Source organism: Peromyscus leucopus, chromosome 8a, assembly GCF_004664715.2.
Source record: "Peromyscus leucopus breed LL Stock chromosome 8a, UCI_PerLeu_2.1, whole genome shotgun sequence".
In the NCBI taxonomy this organism is placed as follows: domain Eukaryota; kingdom Metazoa; phylum Chordata; class Mammalia; order Rodentia; family Cricetidae; genus Peromyscus; species Peromyscus leucopus.
In genome coordinates, this window is record NC_051085.1 from 41,409,647 (window position 1) to 41,427,209 (window position 17,563).

Below are 17,563 nucleotides of genomic sequence, written 5' to 3' on the forward strand. Positions count from 1 at the left end.
TTGTTTGGTTTGTTTGTTTTTGTCTCTGGGAGACTGGCAGAACCAAAATTGATTTGGGTCTCCAACAGGAAGGACACAGGTCTTAAACCAGGTGATTCTCATATCAGAGAAAGCCACTGGCTAATATAAGAGAACCAAAATGGACAGAAACACAGACAGAGAGACAGACACAGAGAGAGAGAGACACAGGCACACACAGATAGACAGACCCACAGACAGACAGACAGACAGACAGACACACACACACACACACACACAGAAGACAACCAGTGATGACCACCACACACACACACACCTGAACAGATGGGGAATCAAGTGACATCTCACAGATTCAGGACACTGGATCAGTGGCTTTGTCAGACCTCTCCTGTGTGTCCAGAGAGAAGGCACCTTACCCAGACTCACCTCCAGATGTGATAGATCAGGTGACTTTCTAATTTCTTTTCTTTTGGGGTAGAAAAGTCAGACTCCTCTGAAGTGTTAGGCAGCGATTGATCAAAGAGCGTGCCAGGACCCTGAACTCAGGTCGCACACCCCTTAGGACAGTGGATATCAACCTTCCGAATGCTGAGACCCTTTACTACAGTTCCTCATGTTGTGGTGACCCCCAACCATAAAATTATTGCTGTTGCTCCTTCATAACTGGAATTTGCTACTGTTATAATTGTAATGTAAATGTCTGATATGCAGCATATCCGATGTGTGACCCATTTGAAAGGACCTGAAAAGGGTTGAGACCCACAGGCCGAGGACCACTGTCCTAGGAGCTCCTTGACCACCACATTCTTTCTCATTCCAAGGGGCTCTGAGTCCTCTGGTGTCTTCAGGTCCTGCTCTGGGATATCCTTGGGACTTCTAGAAATGTTGTGGAGAACTCATCAGAGAAGAATTTTCAGACACAGATTTAAGTCAATAGAAAATTTTTATTAGCTGGTTAGCAACTACAATGGGTATTTCGGATCCCAGTGTAGCACCAACCCTAAGGTAGAGCTTTCAAGCACAAAAACCCATGCTTTGGGTCGACACACTTCAGTTAACAAGAACAGTTAGCCAGAAGTAGAAATGCAGAAGTCAAAAGGCAAGGTCAGTACATCAGAGACTTTCCTTAACTATGGACTGGGATGGATCAGCCCTTTGTTTTAGTTTTGGCAGGTGGTGCTGTCTATGTGCTAAGTTTTACAGCCTGAATGGCAGTTCCATGATGGAGTCAGCCGTGCTAAGGTTTGGGGCTGTGTTATAGTTACCAGTGACTTCTACTAAACAACTGGTCCTCAATTTCCATTTTCTATGATTAGCTGTTACAGGTTTCCATTGGAGACACCTGAGATATTTGATTATTGCCAGTTATATAAGCAAGTGTAAAAACTTGACACTCCCACTAAGGGATCTGGTTATCCTGTTTCCTATGCTAGGAATGGGTACATAACCATGTTCTTTCCAGATGTTGAGTTCCATGTTAAGAGCAAAATCCATCCAAGGAGCACCAAGGAAACAGTACAAGGTGATAAGAAAGGCCCAAGTGAGCAGCACAGAGTGAAAGATCATGAAATACTGTGTCGGCAACACCATAATTCATCTGGTTGAGGCCGATGAGAGGGAGAGTGGCTGCACCAGATGAACTCTCACGACCTTCTCTGAAGCATCTTCAACCTGCAGCAAGGGAACAGGTCTATTGAAGGGACTGAGGACAGCCTGGGTCAGTTCCCCTGGGTGCCCAGTACCAGTCATCACCACCCCACAGTCACCCTCACTGAGGTCATCCAGTTCCCTCCTCCATCACTCCTGGGCTCTGCATCCCTGGAGCCTCTCCTGTCTTCCTCCCTTCTTTCCCATGTCCCAGAGTCAGGCCCAGGCCCTGCTGCAGACCTGAAGTTCAGAATAAAGTGGTGATGACTGGCTCTGCCTCCTGACTCAGGGCCTGATGGGAGGGGCCCAAGGAGGAGGGAGGAACCCTAGCCAAAATAGCCTTTGAACCTGGTTATCCGGGACTAGAGTGGGGTTCCAGACATGCTTTCTCTTTCATTCTGAAACTCAAAACCTGAGAGTGGCATAACAGCTGTGAGTGTGACTGTCCCTGCCCCACCTGTCCACCTGGGCAGCCCAGATGGGAGCAGCAGACTCCAGCAGCAGCTCAGTCCCACAGCCTCCAGTGTGGACACGGCTCCAGGGGTTCTGGAGGCTGCTGCTGCTACTTGATTCATTTCTATTTTATGTGTATGAGTGTGAGCCGGCATGTATTTAAATGCACTGTGTGAATGCCTGGGGTCTGTGCAGAAGAAGATTCTGGATCCCCTGGACATGAAGGTGTATGGTTGTGAGCTGCCATGTGGGTGCTGGGAATGGAACCCAGGTCTGGTGGATGAGTAACATGTGGTCTTGCCACTGGGCTGTCTCTTTATTTATATCTTCTTTATCTTTGTCTGTGGCATGGGATCTTCTTTCCTCTACAAACTAAGTGGAACTATCATGTTCTTCTTTTGTGTTCCTACTGTCTCCACATCTGTATCATGGGACCCTCCTGATTAGGAACCTGCTGTGTTCCCTTTTCATTTCTTAGTGGTCTGTGATTCCTGTCCTGTCTAGGCTGAGCATGCACAAGCTATTGCTAGCAGGTGACATGAACTCCAGATCTCGTGCCTCCTTTGTCAATAAGATGCTATAGTTGTGGGACAAGGGTAGGACTCCAGGAATTCCCTCTTACTTCCTCACTTCTCACCCATCTGTCCCTTACACCACTCCCAATACTGCCCTCAGTACCTGTCATCACAAATATTGTAAGAGAAACAGGAGGGAGCAAATGAGGATCATCAGCAGGACATAGATGTTGGACTTGCTTGCCAAGGTCGGAGGCTGGTTCACATCCGGAGCAGCATTTGACGAGGCTGAAGTGGAAATCTCACTTTAGCTTCTGGGTGCTCAGGTGATTTGGCAACACAGAGTTCCACCCCCTGCCCCGTTGCTATGCAACCACTGTTTGGGTGGGTCCTGAGTAGGAAGGGAGAGAGAACATGTCCCCTGTCCTCAAAAGATTCCTGCAGCTATGGTAGGGGAAACAGGGTAATGCTGGGGACACATCTTTCCTGCTGACAGGAGAGGAGCTGACCTGTGAGGATGATGGCAGGGAGGAAGAAATTTCAGGTGAGATGAAAAGTAGCAGAGAGTCTAGAATGAGGAAAAGGCCAAGAAATAGAAGTTTGCTCAGTGTGTAACAGCCTGTGAGAACCACCATGAGAGAACAATGTAAACACAATTAATGAGATGGGAGAGGGTGAGAAATGAAATGATTGATGGAAAAAATGGCAATCATCCCCAGAACACACACACACACACACACACACACACACACACACACACACACACACACACACACACTCATCTGCAGATAGCTTCTTGTTCTTCTTCCCAGTTACCTGTAGGCTCCAGCTTTTCTTCCCAGTGTGACTTGAACTCCTCAAGCCAGGACCTACAGTCCCCCTGTGAGGTCCTGTATAAGAAGTCAGTTACTTCCTCCAACATAGTTTTCAACTGGCTGGATTCAGAATCAACTTCAGTCAACTTTCTAGTGCTTGAGTCAAAATGCAACATTTTCCGTCCATTGAGGCCAAAGTCCCAGGATGCTCGGAAATCTCCATTTACTTCATGCCCACAATGCATCGTGGCCTGCAGAATAAGGGGCTCTGTGCCCGGTGGAAAGAGATCAGCCTCTGGACTTGATGAATCCTGTCTGTCTACCTCCCTTCCCATCCTCTGACCTTGCTCTGCCCTCCTTGCTGCTGGTCCTCTTAGGTGGGATGACCAGGCATTTATTTTCTTCTTCCATGAAAACAATGAATGACCCCAACCTGTCACAAATCCTGTTCTTTCCTTCAGGGGGCCATTTGCTATGTTCTTTATTTAATTTGTAGCAGAGGGGATTGAACCTAGGGCTCCACATATGCTAGGCAAGCACTCTACCACTGTGCTACATCCCCAGCCCAAGGGGGCCCTTTGAAACTTACCTCTCTTTGTGCTAGTATCTGCCTTCAAGTGAGCCACGACTGCTTTGAACTGGTCACCTGCGTCTCTCAGAGTCTTAACCTGTAGCTGCCAGATCTTTGTGGCACTCATTCTGCTCCTCTGACGACCAATGGCCTGACAGCTGTTGTTATTGTCACAGTAAATTAAAGGTTCTGTGTTCAGTTGGCCTTGGACTTGCCACCGTGGTCCAGACCCTGAGCTGCCAACAGTGAAGCTGTAGCTAAGAGAAGCAGCATCTGTGAAGGAAACATGCAGTGAGGTCAGGGATGCGGAGCAAGGGCTCAGAGACAGTCTCTGTGGAACAAGAAAGTCCTCTAGAAGGGGGTCTTTTTTTTTAAAAAAAAAAAAAAAAAAAAAAAAAAGAGGGAAGTAAGTAATAAAATCAAATCCCAGAATGAGTTTCCACTGTGCTAAGTAAAGCACAGCCATTCTCTGTTGTTTGAAGATGCACATCCAGGTGTGGCCAGCCCTGCTCTGCAGCTGGAAAATTCTCTTATCTATTATCTCGTGTTTTTACTAGGAGTAGGCATTGTCTGTTATGGCAAGACAAGTTCAGGATGTCTTTTCCAGATCTGTTCATTCTGGAGAGTCTCCAGAAGCTGCCCATGTGGATTGTGTGGAGACAGGATGGACTGTGAGGCTTGTGGGCACAGTAGAGCAGGGTGAGGATGGAACAGAAGTTTCATGGAGACAATTTCTACTGATCTGTACTCTCAGATCATAGACTTGGACATCTTTGCTGGTTAACTTTCACTGTCAGCCTATGGTCACCTAAGAAGGGAGTGTCTACTGAGGGACTGTTTTAACTGTTAACAATGTAGGAATGCCCAGACACTGTGGGCATTACCATTTCTTCAGCAGGTGGTCTCTGCTTGGATAAGAAATGTAGCTATGCAGGAGCTAGTGCTCCAGACAGCAAGCAGCATTCTCCATGGTTCCTGCTATTCGACTCTGGCTGTGAAGCAATTTCCTTGATCATAGATAATGCTGTGTGAAATAGCAAGAAGACCTGTGTCTAAGTACCTGACATCCCTCAATGACAAACTGGTTTGAAGTAGAAGTCAAATAAATCAGTTTTTCCCTTAAGTTGCTCTCAATAGTGTTTTATCACAGTAAAAGAATAACTCTAGAACAACACATGCCAGATACCTGGACATACTACAGTGCTCCAGGGATGGCTTCCTGGAACTGGACAGAGGATGACCATGCCCACACTATAGGACAAAGAAAATCTAGACTTGTTAAATCTGGTAGTAGAAGAGTGGTGATAAAAAATTCTCAGAGAAATACATGTGCCCTAGTAGATGTAACATCAAACAATCCAGGGGAGATGTGTAGAGCCCATCCTGCTCTGTGGGATGCTGGAGCATCCCTACTGGGAAGCACAGTGAGTATGACCAGGGAGAAGGGTACTAGCTTTGTTCAAAGCTCAGGGATGATGATGGCTCAAGGCTGGGGTGGTGTTAGGAAACTCTTTCTAACTTGAAATCCCAGCAGCATGGTACAGAAAATCCCATTGGGTGTACTGGTCAGGAGGCAGTAACATCAAGGGCAGTGGTCCAGTGATGAGGAAGGGGGACCCACCTTGAAGCCTAACTGCTTAAGGGGGTCATGGCTAACAGAACACAGAAATCCTAAATAGAGATAGATGGTTAACCAACCCAGATGTGGCTGGATTTTTAATAATTAAAAACAGAGCAGATGATCAAGAAGCTGAGAGCTGCTGTTCCATGGAAACCCCAGGCTCCTGTGCCCATTGTTTAAACTGAACCATTGGGGCTAGAGAGGTGGTGCAGCGGTGAAGGGCACTTGTTCCTCTTGCAGAGGATCCAGGTTTGATTCTCAGCAACCACACATGGTGGCTCACCACTGCCTGTGACTCCAGTTCCAGATTCAATACCCTCTTTTGACCCCCGAGAGCACCAGGCACATATGTGCTACACATACATACATGCAGATAAGACATAAAATAAATCTAAAAAACAATTAAAATTGGGCCACCTCAAAGACAGATTGCCTTCCTAGGAGGACACATCTGGTCCCAACAAGAGGGACCATCCAGGCCTGCATCAAGTGCAGTCATTCTTTTGTATCTTCATTACTGCCCTGTCACTCGGGGATGAACCCCAAGATGCTCCTGTGAATGTCTAGTGTGGTGGTTTGAATGAGCCTGTCCTTTATAGAGTAGGATATCTGAACACTTGGTCCCCAGTTGGTGGCAGCTATTTGGATAGGTTTAGGATTAATGGCCTGGCTGAAGGAAGTATGTCACTGGGGGTGTGGCTTTAAAACCCATTCCCATTTCTTCATCTCTGGACCTTCCCTGAGATTTAAGCTGTGGGCTCTCACTTGGTCACGGTATCACAGGGCTCTCATCCCAGCACTTGAGGGGCAGAGGAAGGTGGATCTTTATGAGTCTGAGGCCACCTTGTTCTACATAGTGAGTTCTAGGACAGCCAGAACTATATAGTGAGACCTTGTCTCAAAAACACAAACCAAACCAGACCAGACCAAAGCAAACTAAAAATACGTAGGCTCTGAGGTTGCTGCTCCAGTCACCATGTATGCTTGCTGCCATGCTTCTCTGTGAGGTGATGGACACTTGTTCCTCTGAAACTATAAGCTCCTCTAATCCTTCCTTCTGCATATTAATGTGGCCTTGGTGTTTTATCACAGTAACAGAAAAGTGACTAATACCTCTACTATATAAATACTGAAGTGTTCACAGGAGTGAGTGTCTCTGTTACAACTGCTCACCTCTGTTCTTGTAGTTTGAAATCAGCTAGAGAAAATACATCCAGGAAGAGCATGTCTGGACCAGTCTCTAGGACCCTATGACACAGGACAATGTGTCAGCCTGAGGAGTCACATCTAGGAAATGGCCAGGTGTAGAGATCACAGCAATGTCTAATAGGGGAAGAATCACCTTGCTTGAGGAGAAGCCAGCCTGAGCTACATGCATCAGGGAAAATTCAATTCATTCCATTTCAATGTGGCTCCTGCATGGTACTGGGCCCTGAGAGAAAGCAGTCTGTGGTCCTGGTCTATCAGAAGGCCCAACAGACCTCAGGCAGACATCGTGAGATCAGCTCTTCCCTATTAGGTGATTAGGTGGACAGGTCACAGTCAGACAAGATGTCCAGCAGTGAGACATCGCTGCAGGGACATGACAAGTCACTTGTGTGTTGAGAGCTGCCTAGCAGGGAGAGACAAGGACTCTTTTGTCTGAGAGAACATCTCCTGGTCCCCAGATGGTTGTGGAGATCTTACCTCATCTAGAGGAGGTGACTGGGGTTAGTTCTCAAGTAAGCTGCCACCTCTCCCTCAGCAAGCTCCTCAGGCTTCCAGGAATGTCCTCTATGGCCATGGGATCCAAGGAATCCACTGGACAGCAGTGGAGAGATCAAGATGCCCTAAAGCCAGGACCTCCTCCTGTCATTTCCAGCTGACCCAGAAGTCACAGGCAGCACAGAACCCACTGCTGACTGGGAAACAGGCAGCTTTGACTGTACTTTTGAAGACACTGTGTGTGTGTGTGTGGCGGGGGTAGGGGGTGGGTGGTGGGTGGTTAGGCACTAATGCTTGCTCGTGGGATATACCCTAATCTGGGGTCAGAAGAATGGACAGAGGGCAAACCTGTAGTCCCATTCATCAGCTAGTTGCATTCTGAGTCTGTCACACTTAATGTAGTATTTGACACAGGACAGATACAGTGAAGCTTGCCAGGTTAAAAATATTTAGTGCCTGCCACTTACAGAAAAAAATAAACTTACTCCTATCTAAATGACCACCATTATCAGATGCTGTCCTGCAAGGAGTCAGACTGCATGGGTCTGGGAGGCAAGGGTGGAGCCTTTCATATACCCCACCCAGTACCATTGCCAGAGTCCTCTATAGTCAGCCGTGATTAGCTGAGATGCTAATCCACAGATTGCCATCAAGTGGAAAAGGAGCTGGAAGGCCCTTTATGGATGAGAAAGTGGGAAAGGTATATGTGCAGGGGAGGGGTCTGAGCAGGCTGGTGGTTGATGAGTCTCATGGGAATTGAAGCTGAGCTTGGTGGTACAGATCTGTAATCCCAGCCCTTGACAGACCTAGGAAGGGGAAGAGACTGATGAAAATTCTATGGTGTGGGCTCTGGTGTGAAATCTTGCCGCGAAACGAAACAACAGCAAGAATAAAAGGGAACAAAGCGAGAAGTGTGTGCTTGGGGCTGTCTTGTCCCTGGAAGCACCATTGTGATCTGCTGGAAAAATATGGTGGAGCCATGGGAAAGAAAGTTTGATGGCAAAGAGGTTCGGGCACGGTAGAGGGCTTGTGAGAAATCCCCTGGGAAGGCAGTCTTCAGAGCATAGCCCCCCCTCAAGTCGGAGGGAGCTGTCTGAGCTTCTTGGCAGGGTCTGGCACTGTGCCCAACACCTCCGGGCATCCTGACTCGCTTTAGGCTTCCTGTGGACCCCAGTGTGGTTGAATGCTGATGGTGTCACCAGCGATTCCCCTCTGGCATCTTGTCCACCGGATTTGTTTGATTTGGGTAACTTTTTCGCTCCTCCCCAGGGCTTGGTAGTTGCAGGGGGGAGAGACAGTGCCAGAGCTGCATTTCAAAAGGCATATTAGTGGCTGGGTGAGGGACAATGCCCAGAGCAGACTTTCATAGGGTCTAGGAGCTTCCTGGAGAAGGACTGCTACCCGTGATTCAACAGCCTGCTCCCCATGCTCCGCTCCCCGCGCCCCTCCAGTTAGACCAAGAGGACTCACCTGTGGTCAGTGTGGACTGCAGACAGAGAGGTAGAACCAAGAAGCGCAGAGTCCTGTTGAAAGGAAAGCGCTTGGCCCCTGAGTTCTTTGCCATATCCTGAGTAACTGGTTAGTAACAGGAGCAGAGGAGCAAAGCTGTGACAGAACAGTGCTGCTCTGCAGAGGACCAAAGTGCTAGCTAGGCAAGGGATTTTAATTCTCCCTAGGAGGTACTGGTCATTTCCCTGCCAGAGGAAATGACCCTGATCTGATTGGTGGAGGTCTGCTGTAGGTGTGGTCCAGCCCCTCAATTTCTCAACCCAGCTCTGCTGACTTGTTTGGTTCCCCAAGCTCCCTACAGTGAGTGGGAAGCCCTCTGTACCTAACTTGGTCAAGCTGAGTCACACCCACAGCAACACAGAGGCTTGAGTCACTAGCTCCTCTCTGGAGTCTTTTTCACCCACTTCCTCTAGTTTAGGCACAACACCAGGCTCCCTCTCATCAGCTCCCCCCTCCCCAATTCTGGGTTTCCTCTGAACTCCAGCTGGCCCTTCTGCCCTTCCCACCACCTCCCCCCTGCTTTCATCTCAATCCTGCACTCCTTTTCCCCACTAGGTTCCCTCCCCTCAACCCTGTCCTCCCCCAATGTTAATTGTTGTCCTAATTCTTGACCCAGTGGCCCAGCACTTCCAACCATTTACTGCCCTGGGCATTCTCCCCTCCCTCACATCCATCTTTTTTCTTTACCCCCATCCCCCAACACACACTGAAGACAAGTACTATCTCCTCAGCAAAGCTGTGCTTTTTCTCCTTAACTCTGGGACACTGGAACCCAAGGACTTCAGGAAAGTTCTACAATCACAAAATTATTCCAATTAAAAGCAGATTCTGGGGCCTGCAGAGATGGTTCAGAGGTTAAGAGCACTGACTGTTCATCCAAAGGACCCACGTTGGAATTCCATTCCCTCTTCTCCATTGTTCCCTGACCTTAGGTGTGGGAGTGTTTTGAAGGTGTGTCCCTTGGTCCCTGGCTCCACAACTCTGCATATTGATTGGTTGTGGCTTTCTGTAGTGATCTCCATCTTTTACAAAGTGACGTTTCCTTGATGGGGGTCAAGAATCCATTTACCAGTGTATCTAAGGATAAATGATTACAGATTGTTGTTAGAGATCATGCTGGTTTAGTAATTTCTGGTTGTAGATTCTCCTCCAATAACCATGACTTCTGCACTGATTACTTAGCTAGGTTTCCAGTACCAGGCATTAGATCCCTCTTGATGGGTAGGTTGTAAGTTCAATGAGAACTGCTGGTTACCACCATGGTAACCATGTCCTCCTCAATGATGTGCCCCTTCACTCTCTCTTCCTTCTGTCTTTCCCTATCTTTCTGTTCATCTCTCTATTATAATAAGCTCATTTCCACCCAGATGCAGGGCCTAGGTGGTGAATGAACCTCCACTTGTTTCCTCTGCTGCCATGTCTGCATGGTGTGTCTCGCCCTCTATCTTCTGCTGCATCTGCCCAGCATGCCAGCTTGTTTTCCCTCATGTGTGGGATGCCCTGACCAAATGGAGTCTCCTGCATGCAGTATCATGACAAAGCCCACATGAAATTCTTTAAATTAAATGAAATGCTTTCTCTTACAAGAGTTGCCATGCTCATGATGTTTGTTCATAGCAATAGAGAAGTGACTAAGATGCCCTTAAGGTGATTTTCTATTCCCCGAAGCCAGGACTCTCCTGCCCTGCAACCATGACAGCTCTTTTATGTTTACATACCTCCTGACTGGAGCAGTTCCTAAACAGCTCTTCAGAATGGGGTTGGATTCTTTCTTATAAATCCTTTCTTAAAAAAAAAAAAAGTCATGTTTACTTGTGTGTGTGTGTGCGTGTGTGTGTGTGTGTGTGTGTGTGTGTGTGTGTGTGTGTACTTGGATGTGTATCTGTTTATCTGGTATAGGATTTACATGCCCCTGTGTGTGCTTGTGATTTGCATGTGGAAGTAGAGGACATTGTTGGCATCTCTCTCCATTTCTCTCTGACTTATCCTTAAGACATGATCTCTCAGTGAACCTGGTCCTTACCATTCCCAATAGACTTGCTAACCAGTGAGACCCCAAATTCTACCTTTCTCTGCCCAATAGTGCTGGGGTTACATCCCCACACTACTATGATTGACTTTTACATGGTGCTAGAGAACTCAACTCACATCCTCATGTTTGGGCAACAAGCACTTTACCCCCTGAGTTATCAGCCCAGCCCTCTGTGATTCTGCCTGACATTCTCCTGGTGATCAGTGATGTGTAGCCTCTTTTCATACACTTGTTGGCTATCCTTGTGTTATTTTGGAGAAATGCCTGGCCTATTACTATCCATTGTCCTTTTAAAGAAACCAGTTTGTTTTATTGGTGTTGAAGTGTATGAGGCTGTGCATATTTTACTAGAGACCAGTGTTGGTAACACAGCATTGGATGGTAATCAACTATTAGTCTCTGTCACTCTGCTACAACACCTGATCTTCCATCTATTGGCCCTGTTGCTCTGAAAATAGTCGTGGTGGGAAGTAGGTAATGGAACATGGTGACAGGATAGTAAAGAGAGAGGAGCAGTGGGGTCCCAATTTTTCCTCAAGTGCACACCCCAATTGCATAATTGTCTTACACTCAGGCCACCCCTGGCTGGTTCTTACACTTCCCTAAAGCACCATTACCTGGGGATAAACTCTTCAGCACCTGGGCCTTTGAGAAACACTTCAGTTTCAAAGCACAAGGTATGCTCTGGAAATGTCTTTGGGATACCTGGTCACCATTTGTTCGGTTTGTTTGGTTTTTGAGACTGCATTTCACTATGTAATCCTGGCTTCCTGGGAACTCACTATATAGACCAGGCTAGCCTCAAACTCATAGGTATCTGCCTTCCTCTGCCTCCTGAGTGCTGAGATTAAAGGTATGAAACACCAGGCCTGGCCTTCCATTGATATTTACTCCCTTTTGCCCCCCTCTGTCTAATTTGATGTTTTGACTTTTACTATTGTTATCTGAGAATTTTGTTTTAAGATTCAAGTGTCATTACAATGATAAATATCAAAATGTTTCCTTTATAGTTTCACAATAGTTTTACAATGTCATATTTTACACCTTAATCTTCAGTCCATTTTGAGAATGCTTTTGTATGATGTGTACTGTGAGGTTCAGGTTTAGTCTTTTGCATACTGTTTCCCAATTTTCCCAACATTATTTATAGAAGAGATTTTCTTTTCCCCACTGTTTAACCCTGACATCTTTGATACAAGCTGTGTGAGGCTTGCTTCTGGGCTACCTGTTCTGTTCCATCATTTGTCAGTGTTTGTTTTCTGTCATGTTGTTTTGATTACTATAGCTTTGGATGTAGCTTGAAATCTAGAAATGTGGAATATGCTGTGGTGTTCAGTTTCAGAATACTCTGAATGCAGCTGGAGAGATGGCTGAGCCCGTAAGAACTCTTGTTCTGGCAGAGCACCAGAGTTCAATTCCCAGCACCCATGTGGTGGCTCTCAACCAACCACAACACTGTGATGCACAGACATACATATGCACAAAACACTCATATACATTCAAGAAATTACATAGATCTGAAAAATCAGAATTATATTGAGTATTTGGAGGCTTCTTTATTCTGTATGTACTTGCCCACCCCCCACTCCCACGGAGAACACACAGGATTTCAATACAGATCCCAGAGAGTCTGAAGGTCACTTTGATTAGTGTGAACATTGTAACAATATTTCTTCCAATCCGTGAACACAGGGTGTTTCCCCAATTAGTTGAGTCTTCTTTGGTTTATTTTTGTTTTGTTTTGTTTTGGTTTTGTCCCCAGTTTTCCATCCTCAGATCTTTTAGCTCATTAGCTGAGTTTATTTGTAAATTAATTCTTTCTGATGTTACAGACAGTGAAGCAGTTCTAATTATTTAATTGTCAGATCATATGTTGTTTGTGTATGTGAACACAACTGTTCCCCCGCCCCTGCCCTTTTTCCCCCAAGATAGAGTTTCCCTGGGTAACAACCCTGTCTGTCCAGAAACTTGTGTTTTAGACCAGGCTGGCCTGGAACACCCAGAGATCCACCTGACTTTGCCATCGAGTGCTGAGATTAAAGGCATTCTCCACCATGCCTGGCTATATTTGCTGATTTTTTAACCATACAATTTTTTTACTCTGTTTATTACTCTTAACCTTACTTTGATAGACTCTTCAGGGTTTTCTAAATATACCATTGTCATATGCAAGTAGAGACTTCTCAACCTCGGCATTTCCAGTCTAGATGCATTTTATTTCTTTTTCTTGTCCAATTTCCCTATTGCAGGGATTAAAGGTATGTTCCCCACACCTGGATCAATTCTTCACTTTCAATAATGGAAAGAACAAACAGATATTGGTAAGGAACAGGGCTTTGACCTCTACTATAGACAATTCAGACCCCAAACAATGCATAGAACAGTACAGCCTATATTATTTCTCTAGTGTACACAGACTATTTCCCAGGGTAGACCTTGCTAAACTATGCAATGCTTAATAAAGTTAACATTAATACAATATAAATTATCATGGTGAGTGAAAAGGGACTAAACCAGAAATTAATAAACAGAAAGAAAATAGAGAAAGCCACAAGAATATCAAAATTAAATATCACATTTTAAAAAAAAATGTCATTTCTGCCACTCAGCAGCTTTATTGGAATAGGTTGGTTTGTCTCAAAATGACTGATGAGCCCACACAAGAACCTATAGATACTGGTACTGGCTGGCACTGGTGAGGAGAAGGGGCTATGGCTCAGAGGAAGAGCATTTGAGTAGCACTCATGGGGATCTGGAAGGAGAGGAAAGGAAATGCCTTTCTGTCTCAAGCAGTAGATGAGATAAATGTTGATCTATGAGTTTAAAATGAATGAGCATGTATAAGTATTTTTAACTTTTCTATTTTTATTATTTAAAACCATTATTCTATCTATCTATCTATCCATCTATTTTTATTTATTTATTTTTTGAATATTTATTATTCTTTGTACAGCTCTGGCAGTCCTGGAGCTCACTCTGTAGATCAAGATGAAAGTCCTCTGGAAGGGTATCTATAAATAATGAAAGAAGAAAAGAAAGAAAGGAAAAAAGGAAGGAAGAAAGGAAGGAAGGAAGGAACAAAGAAAAGTCAGAGAGAAAAAATACAGACTTGGACATCTTTGCTTGTTAGCTTTAACTGTCAGTTTGAAACAGCCTAGAGTCACCTAAGAAGGGAGTGTCTATTCAGGGATGGTGTTGACTATTAATGATGTAGAAATATCCAGCCACTGAGGGCTTTACGCTTCCCTGGGCAGGTGGTCTCTGGCTGAGTAAGAAATCTAGCTATGCAGGAGCTAGTTATCCAGACAGCAAGCAGCATCCTTCATGGTTCCTGCTGTGGCTCTCTGACTGTCAATAAGTTCCATGGTCATAGATAATGCTGTGTGGAATAGCAAGTCGGCCTGCCTCTGCATACCTGCCCTGACTTCCCTCAGTGACAGACTATGGCTTACAAGTAGAAGTCAAATACATCACTGTTTCCTTACATTGCTTCTGTAGAGGGTTTTATCACAGCGATAGAATAACACTAGAACAAGACATTGGCAGATCCCTGGACATACAGCAGTGCTCCAGGGATGGCTTCCTGGAACTGGTCAGAGGATAGTCCACACTACAGGACAAAGAAAATCTAGGCTGGTTAAGTCTGGTAGTACAAGAGTGATGATTAAAATCTCAGAGAAGTTCATGTGCCAGAGTGGATGTAACAGCGAACATTTCCAGGGGAAGTGTGCAGAGTCCATGCTGCTCTGTGGGATGCTGGGGCACCCCTGTGGAGAAGCACAGTGAGCATGACCAGGGAGAAGACACCAGCATTGCTGGAAGCTCAGGGATGATGATGGGTCATGGCTGGTGTGGTATTAGGAAACTGTAAAAAAAAAATTTGGTTTTATTGAGACAGGGTTTCTCTGTGTCATTTTGATGCCTGTCCTGGATCTTGCTCTAGTTACCAGGCTGGCCTCAAACACACAGAGATATACCTGGCTCTGCCTCCCGAGTACTGGGCTTAAAGGCATGTGCCACTGATGCCCTGGGCAACTGTATTTCTGACTTGGATTCCCAGCAGCATGGTACAGAAAATCCCATCAGGTGGAGTGGTCAGGAGGCAGTAACATCAAGGGCAGTGGTCCATTGATGAGGAAGGGGGACCCACCTGGAAGCCTAACTGCTTAAGGGGGTTATGGCTAACAGAACACAGAAATCCTAAATAGAGATAGCTGGTCAGCCAACCCAGATGTGGCTGGATTTTAATAATTAAAAACAAAACAGATGATCAAGAAGCTGAGAGCTGCTGTCCCATGAAAACCCCAGGCTCCTGTACCCATTGTCTAAACTGAACCATTGGGGCTAGAGAGGTGGTGCAGTGGTTAAGGACACTTGTTCCTCTTTGCAGAGGATCCAGGTTTGATTCTCAGCAACTACACCTGGTGACTCACCACTGCCTGTGACTCCAGTTCCAGGGGACCAAATGTCCTCTTGACCTCTGAGGTCACCAGGAACACACGTGGTGCACATACATACATGCAGTCAAGACATAAAACAAATCTAAAAAACATTTAAAAATGGACCACCTATTGCTCCTGTGAATGTCTAGTGTGGTGATTTGAATGAGCCTGTCCTCTATAGAGTAGGATGTTTGAATACTTGGTCCCCAGTTGGTGGCAGCTGTTTGGATAGGTTTAGGAGGTATGGCCTGGCTAAAGGAAGTATGTCACTGGAGGTGTGAATTTGAAACCCATTCCCATTTCTTTATCTATGGACCTTGCCTGAGGTTTAAGATGTGGGCTCTCAGCTGGGCATGGTATCACAGGACTCTCATCCCAGCACTTAAGAGGCAGAGGAAAGTGGATCATTATGAGTTTGTATCTAGCCTGTACTGCATAGTGAGTTCTAAGATAGCTGAACTGTATAATGAGACCTTGTCTCAAAAACCCAAACCAGCTGGGGGTGGTGGCACATGCCTTTAATCCCAGCACTTGGGAGACAAGAACAGGTGAATCTCTGTCGGTTCCAGGCCTGCCTGGTCTACAGAGTGAGTTCTAGGACAAGATAGGACTATTTCACAGAGAAAGTGTCTTGAAAACAAACATAGAAAGTGTAGTCCACAAGGAGGTGTGCTACAGTTATCACAACATCAGAAATGTAACTTAAACCACTACTTTATAAATACTGAAGTCTTCAGAGACAGCTTGTCTCTGTCATACCTGCTCAGCTCTGTTCTTGTAGGTTGAAAGCAGTCAGAGAAAATACATCCATGAAGAACATGGCTGGACCTGCCTCTAGGTCCCTATGATACAGGACAACCTGTCAGCCTGAGGGGTCAGTTCTAGGAAATGGCCCTGGTTGGAGTTCATGGCAGTGTCTAATTTGATAAACACCTTGCTTGTGCAGTGTGGTCTCCAGACAGCCTAGTAGAATCAAAAAGCTCAGAATTAGGGAAAGATAATGCCTGGTGGCTGCAGCCTTTACCATGGTTCCTTCCTGAGAATCAGCTACAGAAGGTGTAACTGAAGCTGTGGAGTGCATAGGGGAGTCCTCAGTACAGCCTCTCAGAGGACCCTGCGGTGGGATTCCCAAAGTCCTGGGCACCTGGACTGAGAATTCAGTCCTTCCCGTGCTCCAGCCTTGCCGGTTCCCATCTTTTCCTAATCTCTTCGGGTCCTTGCCAAGCCCTGTGGCTCCTGTCTTCCCTTCTAGCGGACTATGGTCCGGGTCACACTGGGGCGCAATGTGAGCTGAGAGGTGAGGACACTGTGGTCCAGGGCTCCCACATCCCGCGGTCCCCCATTTCATTCACCTGCAGCTGCGCCCTCAGGGACCGAATCAGTAAAAATAGAGAAAGAGTACAGTCCAGGCCTGCACCTAGTGTCAGGGCAGACAGCAGCCAGAGTCTGCACAGTGCATATACATAAATATCAGGGTCACACTCACTGTCTCTAAGCACTAAAAACCACAAGGTTACTGAAAAATTTCTCTCTTGCTTCAGATCGAAAGAAGCTCAAATTCCCCTCAGCACCCTTCAGCCCAAGATTTGGAGAAGTCACCAGCAGACTTTCCAAGGAACCCTTCTAGAATCTGCAAGCCTTATTTGTCACAACTGACTCAGCTCCTGAGTTCCAAGGAGTGGGCTTCCCCATTGCCTGAGCCCTAGGACTAGCCTATCCTAGCGCTTAATTTTTTCCCCCCACCTCACTGGTCACTGACCTTGTCTTGCAGAAAAATTAAAACTTGCCCAACTTCTAGTACAAAAACAAACAAACAAACAAACAAATAAATTGCAACTAGGGGGTAAAAAAACTTTTGGGTAGACCTTTAAACTCCCCCATTTTCCCCCAGAGACAGGGTTTCTCCGTGTACTCCAGGCTGTCCAGGAACTCACTCTAGACCATGCTGGCCTCGAACTCAGAGGTTTGCCTTCCTATACCTCCAGAGTGCTGGGATTAAAGGCGTGCACTACCACTGCATGGCTTGATTCCTGAACTTTTACAATTCCCAAAAGACAAAGAATAAATTTAGGATGTTACAGGATCTTAGAGACATAAATGTGACTCTGGAAACAGTGGGGGCTCTCCAGCCAGGGCTCCCTGTTCCTACTAGAATTCCTCAAGGACATTACATTATTATACTTGATTCAAAAGCCTGCTTTTTCTCTCCCTCTTTACATCCTGATAAGGAACATTCTTTTTTTTTTTTTTTCTCAAATTCTTTGTTCCTACTTTA

General features: G+C 46.0%; 1 protein-coding gene across 2 annotated transcripts; it reads right to left on the reverse strand.

Annotated features, from left to right (window-relative positions):
• Positions 1-815: 815 nt before the first annotated feature.
• LOC114686317 (UL16-binding protein 1-like) lies at positions 816-4,310 on the reverse strand. 2 transcript variants are annotated; one of them, XR_005090282.1, is made up of 3 exons: positions 3,411-4,310; positions 2,758-2,882; positions 816-1,650 (listed from the first exon to the last, which is right to left on the reverse strand). XR_005090282.1 is itself a non-coding variant. In XM_037200502.1 (2 exons), the coding sequence occupies exons 1-2, from the start codon at positions 3,742-3,744 to the stop codon at positions 2,764-2,766; spliced, it is 453 nt and encodes a 150-aa protein (XP_037056397.1). In that variant the 5' UTR covers positions 3,745-4,310; the 3' UTR covers positions 2,403-2,763. The 2 variants fall into 2 exon arrangements, 1 of the variants encoding a protein (XP_037056397.1); XM_037200502.1 differs by lacking the exon at positions 816-1,650 and having other exon boundaries at positions 2,403-2,882.
• Between the last annotated feature and the right edge of the window lie 13,253 nt (positions 4,311-17,563).

Excerpts from the sequence above, each read along its gene's own strand:
- LOC114686317 (XM_037200502.1), bottom strand. The coding sequence starts at position 3,744 with ATGGGAAGGGAGGTAGACAGACAGGATTCATCAAGTCCAGAGGCTGAT. Across the intron at positions 2,883-3,410 it reads AGAAAAGCTGGAGCCTACAG|CCTCGTCAAATGCTGCTCCG; the intron begins GTAACTGGGAAG and ends TTTCCACTTCAG.